The 23,390-nt window shown below is 31.5% G+C and overlaps 1 protein-coding gene across 1 annotated transcript in view; it reads right to left on the reverse strand.

Moving 5' to 3' along the window:
* LOC113394404 (uncharacterized) overlaps nucleotides 1–23,390 on the reverse strand; it is a 118,355-nt gene that overhangs the window by 5,077 nt on the left and 89,888 nt on the right. The window contains exons 4-8 of the mRNA XM_026631709.2: nucleotides 20,232–20,414; nucleotides 18,248–18,442; nucleotides 17,928–18,104; nucleotides 4,040–4,135; nucleotides 1,177–1,261 (exon numbers count right to left, since the gene is read on the reverse strand). Of these exons, the coding sequence (XP_026487494.2) occupies nucleotides 1,177–1,261; nucleotides 4,040–4,135; nucleotides 17,928–18,104; nucleotides 18,248–18,442; nucleotides 20,232–20,414 (736 nt within the window). The remainder of the gene's footprint in view (nucleotides 1–1,176; nucleotides 1,262–4,039; nucleotides 4,136–17,927; nucleotides 18,105–18,247; nucleotides 18,443–20,231; nucleotides 20,415–23,390) is intronic.

The following is a 23,390-nucleotide window of genomic DNA, read 5'->3' on the forward strand; positions in this document are numbered from 1 at the left end:
TTTCTTAAAATACAAGTTCTTAGGGAATGACCGATACTAATCGGATAGTTTGCAAGTATTTCTTCGTAGTAAAATAAGAAAACAAACTAACTATAAATCTAGTAAATAATGCGGAGAGAAAAACATTTTATTACAATAAAGTTGAGTATTAATGTAGATAATTACAGAACAAGAGGAAGAACGACAAAAATAGACGGTTGATATGATGACGAACGATACGTGCAAAAGAGATTAAACTAATTTCTTATTTAACACTTTTAATATAGTACCAAAACTCAACGTCAACCAACGGGATTTGGATTCAATGTATTAAATATTTAGATCAAAAACAAAAGACTGTCGAATGAAATAGTACATCAATACTGATCTTTTTCTGACAAATTAAACGGTGAAAATAAAATATTGAATTTGGCAGACGGTGCAAATTATCGTTTCTTATTCCAAATCTAAACTTTATACCATTTGTTGTCAAAGAACTGCTAGAAGTAATATTGCTGAAGGAAACTTAATAGATGTCATTCCACTGGTGACAGGTGGTCTGCCTCATTTTTCACCCTAACAATCGGAATTATAATCAAACTCTGCCACTCTACTTTTTTCATTACATACATACTTTCAAACATTTTCTATCGAGTTCCAATAATACATTCCAAATATTATTTATATTGAATAAATACTTATACATTATTACGAAATTTATATTTAGTTTTATATAGCCTAACTTCGGCTTGAAACAATAAGAAATTTAAGAGTACGTTGTATTTATATAAACCCAAGAAACACAGCATATATTTATATTCGTTAGTATAATATAATAAATATTTTTACGATGTATGAGCTGCAGATATGGTATTACAAGCGTCAAAGAAAATTCGTTCTTTAACGTATCTAATAGAGACGATAATTGTCAAAATTAGCTTGCACTTATGCCTTTTATCTGGATTCGACGCTGCACGTAATCTGCATTGGAAAATTACATCGATTCTAAGCGGGGTAGGCTCCCCAACCATACGGGTAATTTAGCCGCTTACGTACTCAATGGATGCGCTTAACAATAAGTCCCGGAGTCGGCTTTTACAGCGCCTACGGTTTGCGGTAGCTTAATTCTATTCCGCTTGAAACACGCGGAATATTTTATAGAGAGTACAAAAATATCAAGTATACAATATTACTCACCGTTTCCTGTACTTGTATATGATGAGCACGATGAATGCGTTCCCAATGAACAGCGCCGCTATAAGCAGCGACGGGATCACGATATCTGAAAAAAATAGAATATTTAGAATACAAATGTCATTTGCAAGGGTTTTTGAATTTGGAATATCAGTTGTGTGTGGGTATATATTTGCGTGAGTGTGTGTAAAATATGAGTTTATCGGCAAACCCCGCGCGTGTTTACATTAAATGCTTATATTCTTATCAATAGAAAAAGGTCAAATACGTTTACAACATAATTTTAATAAGCATTAGCCGAACTACGAACAATACATTTGTAATGTCGTTAATTACACCAACTCACTCACCCTCATATATAATAAATAAATATAGATAAATTTATATGATAAAATAAATAAAATAAAATTAAGTGTCAAAGGAACAACTGATATTTCAGAGTTATCTAGCGAGAAGCTGAGCGCAATACTTATAAATATAAGCGTATAAAATATTTAACTTTCATTACTTTCATGATATATACAACAAAAAAAAAATCCTCAGACATTCATTTGTTGATTTACAAAATGGAATTATAAACATAAACGACTTTTATTTACTATTAACATTATTTCATGCTTCCACATTTTCTTATTACAAAGCGTCACAATCAACGAGAAATATCGCTCGAGTGAACATCGGTCTCAAATTCGATATTGTATCTGAGAAGTAATAGTTGAAACAATTAGAAGCTTAGCTGTGACTCTGTGAGTTAAGCTTGTCCAATTTTATGCACTGTTTAGTTAGCTTATCCTGTCTAGTCGTAACTATGGTTAAATCCAAATAAAGGATGTGGCACATATCATACAGTAAAACGAATTTGAAGATCATTCGCTAGTCAACTATTATCGATCGTCATTTTAAATGTTCAATAACAATATTTTCACATTTCAATTTGTAATAACTACGTAACAAAGAGATTGTTCAGTATTTAGTTACATTTAAATCTTAACCTCGGGTGGTTACTTTTTTAATGGTACTTGATCATTGAAAAATCATGTGCATAATTGTGCTTATAATTCACAATATATAATACTCGCCAAATACATTATACTCGTATTTGGCGGTGAAGGAAATCATCATCAGAAAATCCGGATGTAAATAAGTGTATCCACTAATCCTCCATGGAGCAGAGTTGTGAAATAAACTCCAAAACTTTTCTTCAAATAGGAGCACGCCTTAGCCCAACAGTGGGACATTTACAGGCTGATACTACGTCAATAAACATTAAGAATGGCATTTTCATAAAATAATATATTTATACATATAATAGATGAACTGGTGTAAGATTAGTCAAATATATTTTGAACCTTCATCCTAATACCAATACACAAATACTATTGAAATGTATTTGATAATAATGGAAGTTGATGGTTCCAAATGACAACTGTTGTCATTAAGCCAGTATTGTCAAGTCTGATTTAGAATAATAGACAAAATCCGGCACAAGGCAATTTGTTACCCACAATTTGATACCCGGTTTACTAGTAGGTTTGAATTATCATCGAGGCGTTATTCAGAAGCTATTAACGAAGCCTGGGGATCAGAAGGCTAACAAGTAACTGATAATACGATAAATATATGTAAATGACTGATATTCGAGTGTCTATAAAAATGGAATCTTCAATGAGAATATTTCTATTATAATAAAATGGTGAAAAATAATGTCGTCAAATGATAATACAATCAAACATATACAATCACAAACAAATATCATCGATTTGCCAATTCGATTTTAATTATGCCATTCGATTATCAAAAAATCTCAGAAAGTTTTTTTCATAATCACAGGGCAAAACATTTTACGATAAACTATTAGAAAAATTTCATTTTAAAATGTAAGGACGAAATACTTGGAATCTGAAATAGATAGTAGATCCGTTGTGCATCAGTGCATCAGGTGGACAATCGGGTCAAAGTTATCGGAATTTCGAATACAAGTGGATCCTTTGAAAATTTAATTGTCGAAGTTGGATACAATTCTCAATGCGGCTATTAGGGATTCCAACTCGTTTCCTCGTCTCCGTAATTTGCATAAATACCAACCCTTTCCTGAGATCCAACTAGCATTTAATGCACTGTTTAATTGTTCGTGATACACTTGATAAGACCTTTGTTATAATAAAAGGAATTGAATTAAATGTCCATAAATACGATCAATACGATAAAAAAATTTAATAATTTATACAAGTAGTACAAATATTAGTATTTTGTAATTAGCCAATGTTCTATACTTACGGATCGTTAGGTACAAAATAGTCGTTCTTTCTTGGGGTTCAATCTTGCTACATATTCATTTTCAACAAATTCGGCTAAATTGTTTAGCCGAGAAAGCGTAATAGATAAACAGAAAGACAAAGTTACTAATCATCTTTACCAAGTGACGATAATCTCGACTAGCTGGAGCAAGAGTATTTGTATTATTTTGATATTCACGATGTCGACACGACATTAAGGATTGGGCACAGGACGAGCTTTACGTGCCTACCGGAAGTGCAATAATGCCAATTGCCTATCTTCGAACTGCATGTACTTAACAGAAAATCCAATAACTTTTACTCCCAAGATTCGAGCCTGAAATCTTATTATCAAGAGGACAAGTAATTAATTTATTTATATATTGTATTATTTATGGACTAATGTTCTTGGTAAATCTAAATTTAAGATAGCAAAACTATGTTACAAAGGCAAGCTTATCTCTATTAGAAATGTCTTCCTTCCCTCTAGTGTAATTTATATGTTTGTAAATATATTGATGAATAAGCAGTTAAAATAATAAACACTGACAAATACATATAATTACACAGTAAGTATAAATTAAACTCACCAACTATCATGTTGGCCTCGTTGTGCGGCAGTTTTGTATCTTTATCAGAACTCTCCGGCGCAGAATCGTTCCCGGCGACCTTTGAAGCCGCCTCTTCTACAACAAAGGCATTATTTAACTAAGCACCAGTACGTAATTTAGTTTAGTACAGTTAAGAAACATATCATACGTTTTTGGGCATAGTACTGAATCGTAAACAAAACTCGACTAAATTAATAAAAAAAAAAATAATAAAGTAAAAACTACTTGTTAAGGTCTCATAATTATAAGGAGTCAGTTTAGAGCATACACGACCACGCTGCTTTAGTACGGGTTGGTGGTTTTACATGTGTAAGATTATCATCTGACACATGTTGGATGACGATTTAAAACACAAATTAAACACATGGAAGTACAGCTTTAAGAACTAAAAAAACGTTGTACGTTTAAGATAAATTATAAATGAAGAAAACGATCTCCGCACATTGTCTTATTTTAATTTAAATAATTACATTGATGATTTAAATATCGAACATTTTTATTGTTTTTTCTACAGTTCATTGAAACCCATAACTTTTTAAAAAAAAAGATTATCTTTATAAAATTTCCAGTTCGTATATTTTAAAGAAGGATGTAAGGTATTTAATCTGTGCACATGTTAGATTAAGCTTTAAAAAAAAACACATATTACTTTTATTAATGTTATGAAATGTAACAAAGAACCATATTGCTTGGTGTATTATTAAATTTATATGAAAACATAAATCAACAAACGTCTAAGAATATAACGTAATGAGAATATATTGGTTACTTCTGAATCAACGCTAATTACATGAAAGCATGTTAGTTCTCGCTTTCATGCCTCACCGGAATTCACTGTACTCTTTATTTTGAGTGAACATGCAGTTCAATTAACAATAGAGTAAATGCGGTATGTACATATGAAAACCAGTATGTCATGACCTAGTAGCTTACCCAATCATAATGAAACTGAAGCTTGATTCTAAGTGTAGTACGAATCAAAGACTAATCTGTAACGATGGGAGTCTTAATAAATATAAACGTAGATGCACGCTGTAAGTTCCCTCACTGTCATTATCTGACGGGACTACAATCTGACACGCCCGAAGATAGATCAGAGGAAGCACTAACGGTTGTACGTGCTTTTCAAGGCATGGGAGGTGCGCATTCCTTCCTAACTTTATCGCACAATTGAGAATTTCAAAATTAAATACTTTTTCTAATTCAGTTTTATTTTTTTTTAATATTCGATTTGATATTCGTAACCGTGTCATCGGGATCTACAGGATAATAATATGGTCATTCTGACGTAAAAGTTCCGACATCATTATAATCACGTTCTATTTAATACGCGATAACTTGCATAAATATAAACAGTTTATATAACATATTATAATATTTGTTAATATTATAATTGATATTTAAAACCACACAATACCGGTTGATTAATTGACAACGGTTACCGATATAAGCCGATATAATTGACACAAGGACGTTAATTCTAAAAACATTATTATATATAGGAAAATACGAAATACATTTAAAAAACATAGTAATTTATTTTGTATATTGCAATATCCTATTCACTTATATAATATGGCAACATTTTATTTGAATGGTAAGTCTGAAACATGACGGTAACCATAAATTAAGGATAAAATTGACATATTTATATTTTAAATATACTTATGTTTTATGATATCGGTAAGTGGGCGGTCAAATTATAGAAATGGCATCTGGTGGTAAGTGTTCAAAACAGCATATATACATTGACGGAAATAATTTCCCAACTTTGTGCAAGTCCGTCTGGCTAGGTTGTTGGTTATCACGCACTCGTCAGATAGATACCAGAAAACAGCAATAAATAGTATTGTTATGTTCCATTTGGAAGGGCAACTACAGGATCAAAGGACATCTTATTTCCCAAGGATGGTTTTGCTATAAAAAACAGACCAGGCTTAGGAGATACATCAAAACAATGTTGTAGAAAATCTTAGATCTTAAATGCCTACAGCACAACGCATTGTCCAGGTTAGTACGTGTCCATCTTCAAGGGTAAAACACTATTTGTATTGTCACCCAGTTTCGCGCTCACGGAGTTTGTCGTCGAGTATTAGGCGAAAATGCCTATTTTGTTCCTTGAAGTTCAAGCTTGCTTCACACCAAATTTCATCAGATTCAGTTCAGATTTTTTGTTGCACATAATTTGGAAACAAATTCTCTGCGAAACGGGGGTCGGATTGTTACAGCAGATCGATAACCTATAAGATCACACTTTAATATATATTTCACAGTAAAATTATTATTCATATGTCTCATTTATGACATACTCTAAACTAATAAAAAACATATCGTTGCTATATACTACTATAGTACTTCATATATCCTCACTAAGCACACTTTCTCTACGAATAAATGGCCGGGGCGAGTCGCAAGTAAACATACGGATAATAAAGATTAATTGAGAAGGAGTCATAATATACCCTTTTCTTAGGACACAATGTTAAAGCAATACTGTTGAAACGATAAACAATTTCAACATGAGCGATACAAATTTATTTTCCAACCCCAAGAGATGACCCGTAGCCGAACAACGTAATTTAGCTCAGCACGCATCGGGGAATTAAGAGAAATCAATCTTGATGTAAGAAAACGATTTTGTTGCAACCAATGAACAGAGATTACGATTTAAAATCAACCAATGGCTGTCTTTAATTTGATCTTATCAAAAGATTAAAAATGGAAGGACAAATGAAGATATCTTTAAGACACGAGGCTATTGAATGGTATCTTAAGAATATTATCAATATCAGCGAAAGATTTGAAGCATCCTTTCTGAAACTGAAAAATTAGCAATTCTAACGGCTCGTACACATGGACCCAGCATCGACGATTCGTCATTAATAATAATTCTTCAAAGAATTGTTATTAATAGGAGAAAAGGCGGTCGTCTTTGTATATCATTGTAATTATAAATTGAGCACCTTCCATTCTCTGACACAGATTTGAAATATCTGCACCGCTTAAATAAAAAAGGGGTGTGTCATGGGACATCCGTTTGGAACGAAATTTTGCTATACTATAGTCAGATGGTATTAAATAACAGACGCAATGACACAAACGAACAAGGTTTTAAATTATTTAAATGGCAAGAAATGTAATTGTTTTTAAAAATCCCTTGTGAATTATAATTATAAGATACAAAGGAAAGAGACAGAGACATAGTGAGAGAGAGGTCATAACGCATTTTCCTTACGATTTCTGCAAGTTCACTCTACTGTAAGCCGCGTAAGAGTGTTCCAAAAATAGAGAAATTGCTAACCACGGCATTTTTACACATACATTCATATAATTATAATATATTATAATAATTTATAATTTATAATTTGACCGCCCACTTACCGATATCATAAAACATAAGTATATTTAATATATAAACATGTCAGTTTTATCCTTAATTTATGGTTGCCGTCGTTATTCAGACTTACCATTCAAATAAATTGTTGCCATATTATATAAGTGAATAGGATATTGCAATATACAAAGTAAATTACTATAATTTTTAAATGTACTTCGTATTTTCCTATATATAATGATGTTTTTAGAATTACCGTCCTTATTAACATTCGAACATACATTCCTCATTAATAACATTATTTTGTTCTTCTACGCGAATAGAGTAAATTATCCAACACGCTCCTCCTATTATGTCCTCAACTTTATACCACTCCATCATTTCAGCATATCGACCCTCATCTCAGGTGCCGCATAACACGCTATAGAGCCGTATTACGAGCCGCTAATTGAGTTATTTTTGGGTATCCTTCGTTCTACGTATTCATAACGTTATGTAACAGTCAAGAAAGTCCTTTTATCGAAATATGAACAATTTATCTCCATCTCTTGTTAAGGAGGTTTAACTTACCATTCTTTACGCAAATGTATTACTATTAATAATAATAAAAGTTTCGTTTAAAAAGTAATAGACCATTTGATATAAACTAATATTATAAAGGATTAATATATTTTATTCATAAGAAAAAAAAACATATGATGCTACGCTGTACAGTATGCTGTGGGTTCTTATCTATCTTCGTCTGTATGATGATTTTATTATATTTATTTATATATTTTTTACAAAGCATTATCAAGTTACCAAGTTAGTTTACCTAATTTAATTATTGAGATTCTCGACTAAAACTGACAAAAAATTATATAAATGTAATTACAATTTTTTTTTAAATCCAGTTTTATTTATTATAACATTAAAATACCTTTATTGTATTATATATCAGTCTATTGATATTATCTTATTTATAAATATACTATGACGTATCAACAAATTAAATCGAATTAGCCCGAATAAGTTTTTTTTTAAATTTATTTTAGTCATGTATAAATTTGTGAGTATAGATAGAATTGTATTTATACATTATTATATATTAGTGTGTTATCTCAGGCGCGTCATAAGTCACATTTAATGGACTGGATCAATCTTCGTATAAACTAAATACAATGCCTACTAAGTTTACAGACCGTGAAGTTATATGAAACAAGCATATAGTTGAGCAAATATTTTGAATATTAATATTATACAGGGTTATTGGTAATTCGACGTATTCCCGTTAGGAGGTGATAGGGGTGACTATTTGCGATAATTTTAACCCCCATATGCATAGTGCAAAAGTGAACCATGTTTGAGTTATCGCGTTTTTTAGATTTTTTCAAAATAAGTCAAAAATGCCACTTCAAAAATTTATTTTAAAAAAAGTATCAAATAAAATCTATTATTTTTTTCTTCTGATTTATAAAAACAATTAAAAACTGGATATTTTACAATATTTAAACAATAATTATCGGTCGAAATTTAAAAATGCGAGACGGAAAATTATATTATTTCAATATTTTTTTATTTTTTTTTCCTCAAATATGCCTGAAAAACAAAGAAAATCTATAAAAACTAGGAATTTATTTCAAAGCAACCGAAATAAAATGGTCAGAAAGGACGCTGGTGGAAATTCGTATTCGAACATGACCGAATTCGTACTAAAGGTCGCTCTTTAAAATTCCCACAAAATTGATTTAAAATAATAACCAATGTAAAAAAACTTACATATTTACTTAACTTACTTAATACAAATTTAAAATAAAATTTAGATACATAAACAGTTCAGTAGCTAACTTACAATAACCAATAACCCTGTATATTGTAATCACATATGATTTTGTTTGTCCTAAGTATATTAAAAATATATAATTAATTAAATTATACGACATATATTATGTAAACAATCTACATAATACCGGCAAACGTTTGGAATGCGTTTTTCCAAAGTTCAAGGCGTGTTTGTAATAAGCAATTGGTGGTATTGACTTGGCTCAAGGATTCGACCTGCTCTTTCTACCACCAAACATAATGGCTTTGTCTTGGTTGGACGGTGAATATACCAGTGGAAAATACACGCAAGGTACATAACATCTTAGATTCCGTAATACATAACGCACTGAGAAAGTAGGGGATACATTTGAGCTGAAGGGCAGTGTCATTAACCTTCCATCTTCTCTCATTATCAGGTGACCTACGCGGTAATCTACCCTTCAAAATAAATTAATTATAGTACCTTTTGAAATTACCTTTAAGGTCATCGCTGTAAAATTCATAGCAATGATATAGTCTTTAATAATAAAACGATTTTATCGTAACAGTCATAAGAATAATAATAAAAAAATAACAATCGTTAAATCAAAAATTGCTAGAAGATTACATAAATAAGTACTAATTTTGGACAAATCTTTTAAAAAGTTTCCGCAAAGCAAAAAGGTCTATTTGTACTAATAACGCTAAGTTCCACGCTAATGGTATTCGGGCGTTGTTAATACGTCACAATGTGCCTTCGTCACTCGATGTTCGCCCTAAGTTATTAAAGTGACCCTCCTGACTTACTTTGAACCTTGGAAATTAACTCCCATCTCCCTTTTATAATCAAATCATAAGCTGTCCCTTTTGTTACGTATGAAGTTGTGAAACTTTCCATGTTACGTAAGTTTGTGTATCTTACAATGAATTAGACTTGGTGAACCAAGGTTGTCCCGAAGTTGGTGTATACTTTTTATGTGAAACATCTTTTGGCGTGAGACCGACGCATGCCGTGACGGCAAACGGCATGTCATTCTCTTACGTCATCATGCCTATGCTGTGCTGCTGTGGAGACAGTCGCTCGTTAATCCGATTGTTTTTCGTGGCTCGTACACTATACGATTCTATATATGTATTATTAAAAATATATTTATTTTGTTAACGAAGCTCTTTATGTTTATTGATTTATCAGTTTTATGTAATCATAAATTCTTTCAATAATTATTAATTTTCATGTTTCACTACTAAACGTTCTGTTAAGGCACTTCAACAAGTTCAAAAATAAACATTATCAAAGCGGTAGTTTTTTTTTTTTTATTAATTCTGATCTCCGTCAATTATGAACTGATTTGGATGATCTGATCTATGTACTTACCGTCCCATTTAAAGAAAATTTTATTTTATTTTTTTATTATTATACTGAGTTCTTAAAAGCTTAGTCAAAATAAATAAAGTAAATTTAATCTTGGTTTTTATTTCATTATATATCTATCGTATCAATGATTGAGTTTAGTGGTTTGATATACTAGCAAGTTTTTATTTTCAAACAGCATCACAATCGCCATTACATAATAATGAAATAATTCTTATACAAGTTCCTTACACTGTACAATTACTTTTTTTTAATTTACGACCTTTTATCTTGTTTTTAATTTATCTTAATAACTTTAAAATTGATGTTGTTTGATTAGTTGTATAACTTATTAAAACTTTCATAAGTATTTATTGTATTGTAAAGTATTTCGAGCAATAACTTTGAAACAAAGTTTATCAAAAGTAAATCGTTTGCTACATTTAAATTATGTAATAAAACTTAGTACTAAAGTCAAAGACATTACTCGAAATATAAATTCGTTTACAACCCACACGCAAACAAGGTACTCTTACAAACACATGCACAAATATTCGTATATACATCTATACACACATCTATAAATATAAAACCTCCTTTGTTAGAAAAAAAAACTTTTTTAATTGCACTTTAACGAAGGATCCTCGCAATAATTACGAGTGTCTCGTGTCTTCACTTTGTGTACACTCTCGACATGAATAGAGCTCTTATAATAAGCCGGGACTTTTTTTTTGTGCGATATTAAGACTTATTCTTTTGTAAATATGTATTTTTTAAACACAAAATACTTAGTGTTCTTATTTCAAAAATAATCTTGCCATTATAAACACAACAAAGTTTTTAAACTTTATATGTTTTAGGTACGTAAGCATACATTCTTGTGGACTTCAAAAAAGCACTTAAATGTTTTACTTGTATGTATATTAGCATATTTTTGAAGCTGACTGTACCTAAGCTTTGATTAAAATATATATTTTTTTAAAAAAAAACTTCGTTTTACAATTAAGTTATTTTGACCAGCAAAATTAATTTTTTTTTCCAAACACGCCTAAGCATTCACAAATACTAATTTGTTTCGCTCGGAAATTGAAATTTGAATTATTTAAAGTAACAACAATCTTAAACGTCTTACATTACATTCGGTAAATGTATTTGTAATTGCTGCTTTCTTCTAACTTCTCCGCTTCGCAGTAGTTAAATGACGCGTCCGTAAAACGTCATACATCTTTAATTCTTGCAGCTGCGCACATCTCTCGTAATGAATAATCATCTATATCTGAATTATAAAACTAGAGAGTTTGTATGTTGCGACGCTAACCTCAGAAACTCGAAGTTCAATTTGAATTATTTTTATGTTAGGTAGCACGTTTTGAGGGGAGATTTTAACATAAATTCCAACCAATCTATCAAAGTATATTGATAATTAATAAGTTACTAAGATATACTTGGTTCTATTCCCATCATAAATACAATAATATATTTACATTTTCATCAAGACTAGCCAGGTACTCAAGAGGTATTATAGTAAAAAAAAAAAAAGTTTCTTTCGCTTTGATAGTCTGATTGAATGGCAATCCAAAAAAACCGCTTACCCCCGATCGCTCCAATACAAGTTTCACATAAAAAACTTTACCATAGTCTCGTTGATATAAAATTCATTCAAAATCAAATATAACTAATTTCATTTTCAATTAAACGTTGAACATAATCTACTTTGACCTTTATAGTAATTAAAGTTTTAACTAGTTTTAACTGAAATAAAGCACGATAAGTGATTAAACTTTGCTGCTAGTTTAATGAACTAGACTTTGTTCCCACAATGGATGAACGTTGAAAAATTTCAACTGTTATCGACGTATTTTATCTCACTGATATCTTGAAGGGAGAAGTTCCTTTTCAACAAACTCGAGACCCGAGAGATATAGAACTTTATAATTTATTAGAACAGTTTTAAGATGTACGTATATTATAATGACGTCCTGACCAGCTGATGCCAAGACGGCCAATCTTTAGGTAGACCAGTCAAGTAAAGTAATCATAAGTCACACGAACGTGTGCGCAAACATTGGCACTTTCTAATTCGTCACTTTCATACCAATGGAACGGCAAATCTGACAGGACTGGAAAGAGTTCAGGCTCAGGACCCGTTGGTTATCTCGGAAATCATTTGAAGCCGTTGCTTTAAGTGTGGGAGTGTACACTACCAACTTCTCGACTCCGGGCTGTTACTGAGATTTTTTCGATAGACGAACCCCATAACTTTTTTTTGTCTTGTCAGGACATAGAGATCTACTGTCTTATTTTCGCGACAGCGACGTAAATTATACTAAATGTGTAAATTTACGTTCAAAGAAATGGAAGTCAGTCTGAGAATGTATTCAGTTACTACTTTCAGTTTAATTAGCTACAAAACTTTTTTACAACTGTAGATGTATCTGAAATTCTTTTAGAACGGTTCGTAACAACATCGATCTATTTTATACAGCTGTGCTACTGCTATAACTCACGTCGTATCTTAGTCGTGAAATGTTGAAAACGATCGTTGATACGCTGTTTGATGCGAGTATTCACTTTCGGACATTTCACGATCGCTTTATATTATATATATCAAGTTAGCGTGATCAAATTCTAATTCTAAAACAAAATGGTGGCTATAATTAATTTAATATATTTTACAGTAATATTTAGTATAATTAATAATTCCTGTTCCAATGTAATAATTTAAGGAATATCGAAATAAGTTCCAAAGACAATACATGTAATAAAATTTGTTAAAAGTAACAAAAACGAAAGACAAAAAGTAAAAACGAAAAATACTTGACGAAATATTCAGAACTATTACAATTCACCCAACTAACATCTCATTCAATACCTCCTATTGCTTCAAAGGCTCGCAAGCGATAAACTTTGAAATAAAAACGTACACAAAAGTCGAACTGAGCACAATTTGGAAGCCGTTACAAAATTCAACCGTGCGTGAAATAGAATGTCATGTTTATGAGAAATCAATAAACAAAGTTACGAGCGACTAATAAATACCCAATGAATTTTATATGACTTAAACGATGGTAAATATGAAATCAATAGTAATATTATACATGGAAAACCCCGTCTGTTTGTTGATCTTTCAAGGTCAAAATACTGAACCGAAATTGATGAAATTCGGTATGAAGCAAACTCTTTTATGCATAATACCTGACAACCAAACAACACCACCATGAGACAAATACAATAAATGATAAATGACAACTATGTATGTCATTAAAAAAATATATATCGAAAAAAATGTCGATAACTCGACAGCCCTATTCGTTTTTCTCTATTCTACATTGTGGTGATATTGGCACACTGAGATCACATGACCACAGCAATGTATTAAATATCTGCTGGGCTACGGCTTAACCCTACAGGGTGTAAGCTTAGAGATGCTCCAATGCGAAGGAATAAACATGTGGTATATTAGACGATTAGATTATATATATATATACCTGTGTGTCGCGTATATATATATATATATTCCTTCATTGCCGAGCACGAGATGAAGTATGAATTATAAACTCAAATAAGTAACACGTGTAAATTCGGCTTGCTTGGGTCGGACACGCAATTTTCTATCTTGGGATAGTTCAGTGGTTAGGACACATTAATCTTAACCGAATATTGTGTTTAGTAACTGTGGGCATTTATTTGAGTACATTTTTTTATTTTCATAATCTAACATATTTACTCAAAACATTTATGGTAAAATTATACCATAATCATAATAGTAAGTCGAAACAAAAGCCATAAAAGGTTAACTACCGGCAATTTAACGATATTATCTGAACATTATTCTATTGTTAATTAGTTGGGGTTAATTTGGTATGTTGTGTTTAAATAACTACCTATTTTACGTCACGTTAGTAAAATAAGATGGCCTTATTGTTGAAGGCGTGTATACTACACATATATATTACTACCCGCCCTGGCTTCGCTCGAAAGAATAAGGATCACCATAAAATATTTATATCATAATGCGTATAACTCTTCGTTTTCTGTACCCTTCAACAATTACCGTTATATTTCAGCCTAATTATACAAAATCTTAATGAATTATAAACCTGCACCTTCCTCTTTAAGCACTCCGTCCATTACTAAAAACGGCATACAAATCTGTTGAGATTTTTTTAAGTTAATCGTATTCAGAAAAACTCACAAAATAAAAGTTCTAACAGACTGACGGACGGACGCAGCGGGGGTCTTTGTTTTATAATAATTACGAATTGACAACTGTAACTTCGTTTGTTCTTTAGACCATTTCACATTACCCATTATATAAGTTCAGAACTGATGTTAAAATATATACATTTGTTTTATTATATGAAATTAATATTAAATTAAGTTAGTAGCCATTAATATTCATACTGGAAATTGTATTACGTATAAATGTATTATACGTTTGATGAAATATTTTTCACTACTGAGTTTATTGCAGATTCTTCTCAAATCTACATTCCGAAACGGTGTTAGTTTTACAATTAATTTAACATTACATAAACAAAGCGATACTGCATGGCTTGAAATTCAAAAGTATTTAATCAATTAAAAATATTACTTCAATATAAATGTTATCATACAATTACTCAACGTTAAGGTTTAACCTTAAACAAACAAACTATATCTACAAACATATACAATTTTCCATATTGGACTTAACCTGTTTTCGACTTTGAAGAACTCTATCGATCGATTTTATCCCCCCAGGGTGGGTACCACCCACTCATTAGTTATTTTACCGCTAACGGCAATACTTTGTATACTTGTAGTCTGGTTAGAGGGGTAGTGTAAGCCCAGAGTACAAGCAAAGGGGACATAAAATCGTTGGTGCAAAAGGTTGCGGCACAATGACGGTAAAAGGAATTGTTAATATTTCTTTCAGAGCTAGAGTCGAAGGGGATACCAGCAGATGGTACATCTATTTTTACTTTTTTTTACACATAATTATTTTATGAGTTCGAATCGAATATATTTATATAAAGTTTTTCTTTAATTTTGTAAAGTCAGATAAACCAATAATTAAAATTATATTTCAAAAAACTAATTTATTTTACGATTAAGTACTAAACAGTACCATCGCTTAGTTGTGTAGACTTTGATTAAACAAAGAAAAGAGATAATTTAACAAAGAAAGATATTTAGCAGTCGTATCTCGACAACAGCATCATCACTTAAAAGAAATATTTATATTTCCAAATATATGTAATCTATATAAGATTTTCAGAGTAAAGACCAAAAAAACGTTATTAAAAACTATATTTTATATTCCATTCAACTTTCAATCGACAAAGTTAAAGCTAATTGTATTAAAACATAATTATGTTAATAATTATCAAAACATAACAACACAAATATGCTCAACACGGATAAATATTTCCAAATCCATATAGAGTCGTAAATATATTATTTGAACTCATTTGTAGCTAACTAATGTTTAAACTTTAAAATGTATTTGTAAATATAATTATTAATGATAAAAGTCGAGTCATGAGCCCTTTTATTATTTAATTATTGATAAACAGTTCTGTATCAGCTTCGAACGCTAATTCAATATCGTGTTGATAACAATTTTACTTTAATAAATTTAATAATTTCTATGATAAGCGTCTATTTCGTCTAACATTATCGTATCTTTTAACGTGTTCCATTAGTTTTTTTTAATGCCATTTGTATGCGGACGGGCAAACGTGCCACCTATTGGTAAATGATCACCACTGTTCATAGATATTAGCACCGTAAGAAATGATAACCATTCTTTACATCGCCAATGTGCCACTAACATTAGAAACTGAGATGCTGTGTCTCTTGTCTGTAATTACACTGGCTCACTCATCCTTCAAGTCGAATCAAAACAATACTAAGTATTACTGCACGGCGGTTGAATACGATGAAAGGATGTTTATGAAAGTTTAAGTATAAGAGTTGTTTGTAATGTTGTAAACGAAATATACAAATAATATTAATTATCTGTTAACGTGACGTGAAGTCGAAAATTATTCTGTATTTTTTAAATATTTATGAAATAAAGGAATTAATTTTACATCTTACATAAAAAATATATGTAAAATAAGTGCTTATAAGTTACAATAAATAATGATCACAGGCGATTCAAACTTACCAGGAAAAATACATTTTAAAAAGGATAATGGCACTATCAATATGTTTATTATTCAAAACGATATGCAAGGATTGAAAATACGCGTCAATATACATATATATACTCTGTTATGATTTACGACGTATTTATATTTAATAGATTTTTTTTTACAGTACGCCTTTATTTTAATTTTATTTGGTTTTTATGAAATGCTGCTATCATTCTTGACATCTTAAGATTAAATTAATGGCTTTACAATTTATATGAAATCATTGTTGACTATTCGAGTAAGTTCTAATCAAATATTTACAAATTAAATGTCATTTTTGTTGGTTGTGAAAATTCAAAATATATCAAATAATAACATTGTAAAATAGTTAACTATAAAAACCCCCGAAAATAATAAAAATATACCCTCTCACCAAAACAATAAATCCTTACAGAGAACAATCACGAAATCACATTAAAAATCACTATTATAAAGTTAGAAAATATTTTATATCAAAACTCACTTTTTTATAAACACGTGCTTGGCACGCTACTGACAAAAATATCAATTTGAGATCCGAACGACCGCTACCGATGCCAAATAACGAATACACGAAAACTTGACTGAAGTAGGAAGCTCTCGGAACGTTCAAAATAATAATATTCACCTTCACACAAAAATCAACTGTACGTCCCATTAATAGCACCGATAATCATATATCACGCAAATAATAGTAAATAATCGTATAGAAGCCGAAACATATATTGTTGTTACTTTCGCTCGTAAGGTATACGACATGAATAAAAGAGAAGACAAATGTCAACTGCGCATGCTCGTTTGCTTTTCACGTAGTGAAGTGAATAATAGAGACGGATAACCTAAGTTTATGAATTAAACCTTTAAAAGTAACGGTTTAAAAATAAAGGGCTTTTATTGCCAGAGATTTCTACTAATTATCAAGAATAAATAAAGAAAAATTGTCATAAATGACAGAATGACTGCTCTTCTCTTCTTAATTTTTTATATAATTATTATATCTAAATTGTCTGTCAACATTTTTTTTTCATTTGTCTATACAATTTTACTAAAGAAATTATAATTTGTAACATTAGCAACTAAAATGAAATGAAATTAATTAATTAATTATTAAAATACCTTTAATAACATTATAAATATAAAATTTACGAATTGCATTAATTGCAATGGAATGCAAAACTCCATCGATTTTGGCCACAATTATTTTAAAAAAGTAGCGGGAAAATAACATTATGAACATACCTATACATGAAGGTAGAGTATCATTCCACCTATTATCATCATAGCACCATACAACTCGCGCCCTCTGCAGCGTGTCTTCGAAGACGAAGTTGACATTGCACATGTAGTGCGCCACATCTTCGTTTCGGTACACTAAGTAGCCGCTAGATGGCGCTGGTAACGTAACACAACCTATACCTGTTGATAATAGTATTTCATAGATGGCGCTTTTACACTTTTTACATACCGACACTTTTTTATATATTTTAAAATAATTTATTTATCGAACTAAAAAAAATACTAAAGAGATTATAATAATAATGCTTTTATTATAAACTTACTTTTATAATGAAACAACACGCCCCTCTTGGGAAAGGCGCCTTTAGATCTAGCTTCAACAATAATTTCCACTGTGTCTGTGATGGAAGTCAAGCGGGAAGGCAAGTCGACTTGTTCGCAAGTCGACAATAAAACATTACCGTTCGAATCTTCGACCGACACGTAGTCAGTACACTCATTTTCGAACGGTCCTATACCTGGAAAAAAATATAAAATATTCTTTAGTGTATTTTTTTATACGACAAGGTAGGGTTATTATTTTAGCATTATATCGACGTTATGCATGTACTTATATTGTTTAGTTAGCTCCTAAATTACCTATCACTTTTACAATTAAGGAGATGTCTTTAGCGTCGTTGTGTAATAATCACGTTAGTTTGATAGTAAAGCAACCTGCACTACTAACAATATATCTTATTAACAAAATTGAAAACAGTGTAGATCATATTAAGTGTCCTTAATTTTAGAAATGTTAATATTAAATATCTACCAGGTACCAACCAAGGAGTATCTGATGTTGAAACTCGAAACTAACAAAGACACGCTGGATTAGTGCTCGCAAATGAGACGTTCTTTCGCCATTGCGGCACGAAATCAACACTTTTCTTACGCAATAATTCTACTTCTGGCGTACTCAGTGTCAACAGAATTAGAGATATTGGGCAGAGAACAGAGAAGTCTTATAAGGGTTTCCATTTTATATCACATGTAGACGATTCTCTTGCAAAAACATTCTGAGACCGAACTAAAAACTTGGCTGTCATTACACTCTCGTTCTTAGAGTACAGCCGTTGATTCTCCAAGTACATAATGTCTCCCCATTCAATTAATCCATCTCATCGGGCTATCAGAATGAAGGAAGAGAAAGAATCAGGGAACAGTATGTTATTATTTCAAAGTTCAAAAACATGCTTCAAAAATTTTCCTTGCTACGTACCTACGTAAGAATAAAATAGGTCGTACGTCATTTCTTACTCTGAAATTATTATGATACGCACAAAGTTTTATATCAGCCCTCTACGCTCATTCAACGTCCAAAGTTGCAATATTACATTAATAGAACTATGTATAAAACTGACTGTTTTTATTTCACTGTGCGCAATCCCAATAATATATCGTAATAATTTTATAAGACGGAAACTTTTGTTTGTTTGTTCCGAATCCGCACAAAAAGTTTTAAACTTACATTGCAGTTATTACATATTCATTTAATAAATCATGACGCTTACACTCAGCAATGGAGTAGTAGCTTCGGAAATATTGTATATTCACAGAATATATTATGAGAAAAAAACTTGGAGCGTATTTGGATCAATGGGGTACAGTTAATCGCTTGAAATAGCTTAGATTTATATTGATTCTAAAAAAATATTGTATTATTATAAACTTAAAAGGATTGTACATAACTTTGCCTATATCATCCTCACGATAAGTCCTGCCTACCGTTTGCCAGAAGAAGAAAAACTTTGGTAGCTACTGCAATGTATTTAAGGTACTTAAATGGATAAGGATTAATGCTGTATTGCTTAAAACCACTTCGTAAATACGCCATTATTTCTCATAAAACGTAAAGGTTAAAAAATAGTTATTTTGCAATATCCCTAAAAGATAGACAGATACGATCGCGGACTATTTTGTAGACCTTCTTAAGGTGTACGATACTGTACTACATTATTTTGATCTGTCTCGTAGGGTTCAGCCAGCGTTTAGAATGTAAACGCAAAAAAATGTGCTTATCTCCGACATAACATTAGAAACCTTTAAAATTATCAGTGTTTCTCAACAAAAAAATGCTTTTATTATACATACAAACCTTACAAAGGGACAGGCAGCGGGAAGCGACTTATTTTTATACTATGTAGTGATAAATAAATTATATGTAGTTTACCTTATGAATGATGATTATGAATGATGAAAATTAAGGTTAGGTTAGGTTTGGTTTGGTTTGGATTCGTTTTAACATAATGTGCAGTATAAATAACTTACTTCTCAAACTAACATCTAACAGAGTTATTCGGATCACTTGCTCGGGATTCACGCGAAGTTTCCACCGGCACTCGTCTCCGACATAGAAGTGCGGGTAGCCAGGTGTCCGGATATACCCCTCGCTGTCCGGGCCCCTCTCTGATATATACACCTCACGATTGCAATAGTGAATCGATAATAGATCTGGAACAAAATAATAATAACTTATTGTTACATTTTTAACGAAATAATTAATATTTAATTATATATACAGATGTTTAGTGATTGCATATTTTTGTAACTGTATTTTTGTAATGTTTCGTATTTATGTATTTCAATAGAAAATAGCCAAGTATAGAAGAGATAATCAGCTATAGGTATATATGTATTTAAAAGCGAAATACCATTAATTAATCACGAAATCTCAGAGACCATAACACCTACAAACTTGAAATTTGGCAGTACGTTCCTTATGGAACGGATTTCACGAAACTCCACCCGTAAGGGGATAAAACGGGGTTGGAAGTTTGTGTTTTATGAATTTCGTGCCGATAAAGCCGCAGGTTCAACTAGTATTATATAGTTCAAGTTCACTCTTTTCTTTCTCTCCCATAATTCAATGAAACGTTAAACTCACACGACCGGAAATAATTCGAATACGGGACGTTAGACAAATATAATATGATGTATATAAATATAAAGGAACTCCTTGTAAATGTACCACAATGGCCGATAGACCAATACATTGAATAGATTAGAGATAATTGAAATCACAAATATAGTTTCCAATATTACATTAATAAATATAAATTAACATCCTGTAAATATGCTACCGCTAGGCTAATGCCTCCTCTTCCTTTGATAAGGTTATGAATTCCACCACGCTGCTTCATCGCGTGTTGGTGGATTAATACAAATAATAAAACCAAATAAAATTAATTAAAATAAACATTACAATTAAACAAACTAAATAAATATATATATTAAGAGAGAGATGAACTATTAATTTATTAAATATAGAACAGTCTCGTATGTATATATATAAAACGTGTAACAAACCTACCCTAAAATAATAGACTACTCTTGAATGGCAATTGGATTCACGATAGACTGTACCTACGATAAAATTTCCGATGACGGTATCACGATGCAATTAATGTCAATAGAAATGCTTCCAGGAACCTGACAACGTTAAAGGTATTAAATAATTGAATTATGTCTGATCTGATCTTGTTTTAAGGCTCTACTTAGTAATGTACATTGATTATATTACAAAAAGGCCTACACCATTGGATAGAATAAGTGAATCTTAAAATATCATTGGTCGAAATCCGAGCAAAGACCAATAAGGTATCTATATTGCATCTCATTCACAGAGTTAAACGAAAAAACATCTTAATAAAACACACTTCACAGAAATTACTGGCTGTTTCTTTATTCCTACTAAGACTAATATCGTGATCTTTATATTACTAATAAATAAAGAGGCGTTAAAATTTTAATTTGCATAATGCTCTTTACGACCCCGATTCAGTATTCAAACATTCCTGGTCATCAATAAACATCTTAAACTGCCAGTCCCAGAAATGTCGCTGTCATACCCATTGAACTATGATCGTTTCATTTTATTCGATCATAAATTCTCTTTTAGATTGAACTCTCGCACTGACACTTTGCTCTCTTTAATGGAAGTCTCTAATTGGTAAGATGCATAAGGGGAATACATTTATCATTTTATAACTCGTTCCTGTGAATCTTTAAAGGAGTCTACGTATCGAACTTTCCGACCCGCCGGTGTGTCCTTTAGATATAGATTTTGGACTATATCTTCTTGAAAATATAACTTCTTGGACTTCTAGTATAAATAATATGATGATAAACATTATTATACAATATTTATTCTAGTATATATAAAGAATTGTTAATATATAAAGTTCGCAAATATAAGTGCACTAGTTTGCCATTCTAATAATTCGATGAGACGGCAAATCCGACACGACTGTAAATGGAACATGTTTAGGACCGACGGGCTTCCTGAAACACGGGAGTCCAACACTGCCAACTTCCAGACACCTAAATGATGTTACGAATTTCTACACTGAATAATCCAAAAACTTTAAATTGGTCACCTATGAGTTCTGTGGCCATAAAAGCCGGCCACTCGCAGCATTTTATTTAATCTAAAAACCGATGAAGGGTAATAATAATCTCGTTATTTAACAAAGGAAAAGTACTTTACGGTTACGATCCCGCCCCACAAACAGTGGAAAATATGAAAATCCATAGGAATAATTCATTGATTTAAAGATAAGGTTGGTCACGCAATACTGTACATTCATAATGGGACTTTTAAACGATAAAACTGCCGATGTTACATTTTCATGTTTGTTTTCTTTATTAACTTATTTGTCCATAGAATTCTGAAACAGACCGTAAATGCCCCACTGCTTAGCAAAGATCTCCTGTTACCGAGCTCGGAGCTAGTTCCACCACGTTGCTCTGTATGTCTAACTCTGTCTATCTGTTGCTCTTTTACGATCAAACCACTGAACGGAATATTATGAAATTTAGTATCAAGCAAGCTTGAACTCGAAGGAAGGACGTAGGCATACTTTTCTATGCCTAGCACCAGATTACCAACCCCTAGTATCACCTCAATTTCCTTCAACACCGAGAACGGTAGATCATAAGCACAGATTAGGCGCGGAAATGTTGCTAACCCCGATTTAAATACTTGGTCTTCACATATACTTGATACGTGATTCGATACACGTGATTTCGCTTAATTTGAGTTATCGAGCAAGATCAAAGACGTCCGGAGTGGACGTCATTGATCTTGCTTAAGTTATATGTTAGCATTCTTTTCGCTTCTGGGGTACACAGTTAAGTGTATTAAGTAAATAAATTAAAGAATCACCCTGTTATATTTCACTGCTGGGACTCTTTTAAAGAAGAAAGTTTGAATCCCATTTCACGTCGCTACAGTGGAGCGTGACAAAATAAAAGGACACGTATATGCTTACTCACGATGTTTTCCTTGCCGTCAAGCAAGAAATGAATAATTAAACACAAATTAGGAACTTAAACCCTTGTGGTTTCCCAGACTTGCCCGTTACCTTCGGTTAAGATGAAAGGTCATGATAATCACACTAGGTGGTACGGTTTTGTGCAACTCCGTCT

Source organism: Vanessa tameamea, chromosome 4, assembly GCF_037043105.1.
Source record: "Vanessa tameamea isolate UH-Manoa-2023 chromosome 4, ilVanTame1 primary haplotype, whole genome shotgun sequence".
Lineage (NCBI taxonomy): Eukaryota > Metazoa > Arthropoda > Insecta > Lepidoptera > Nymphalidae > Vanessa > Vanessa tameamea.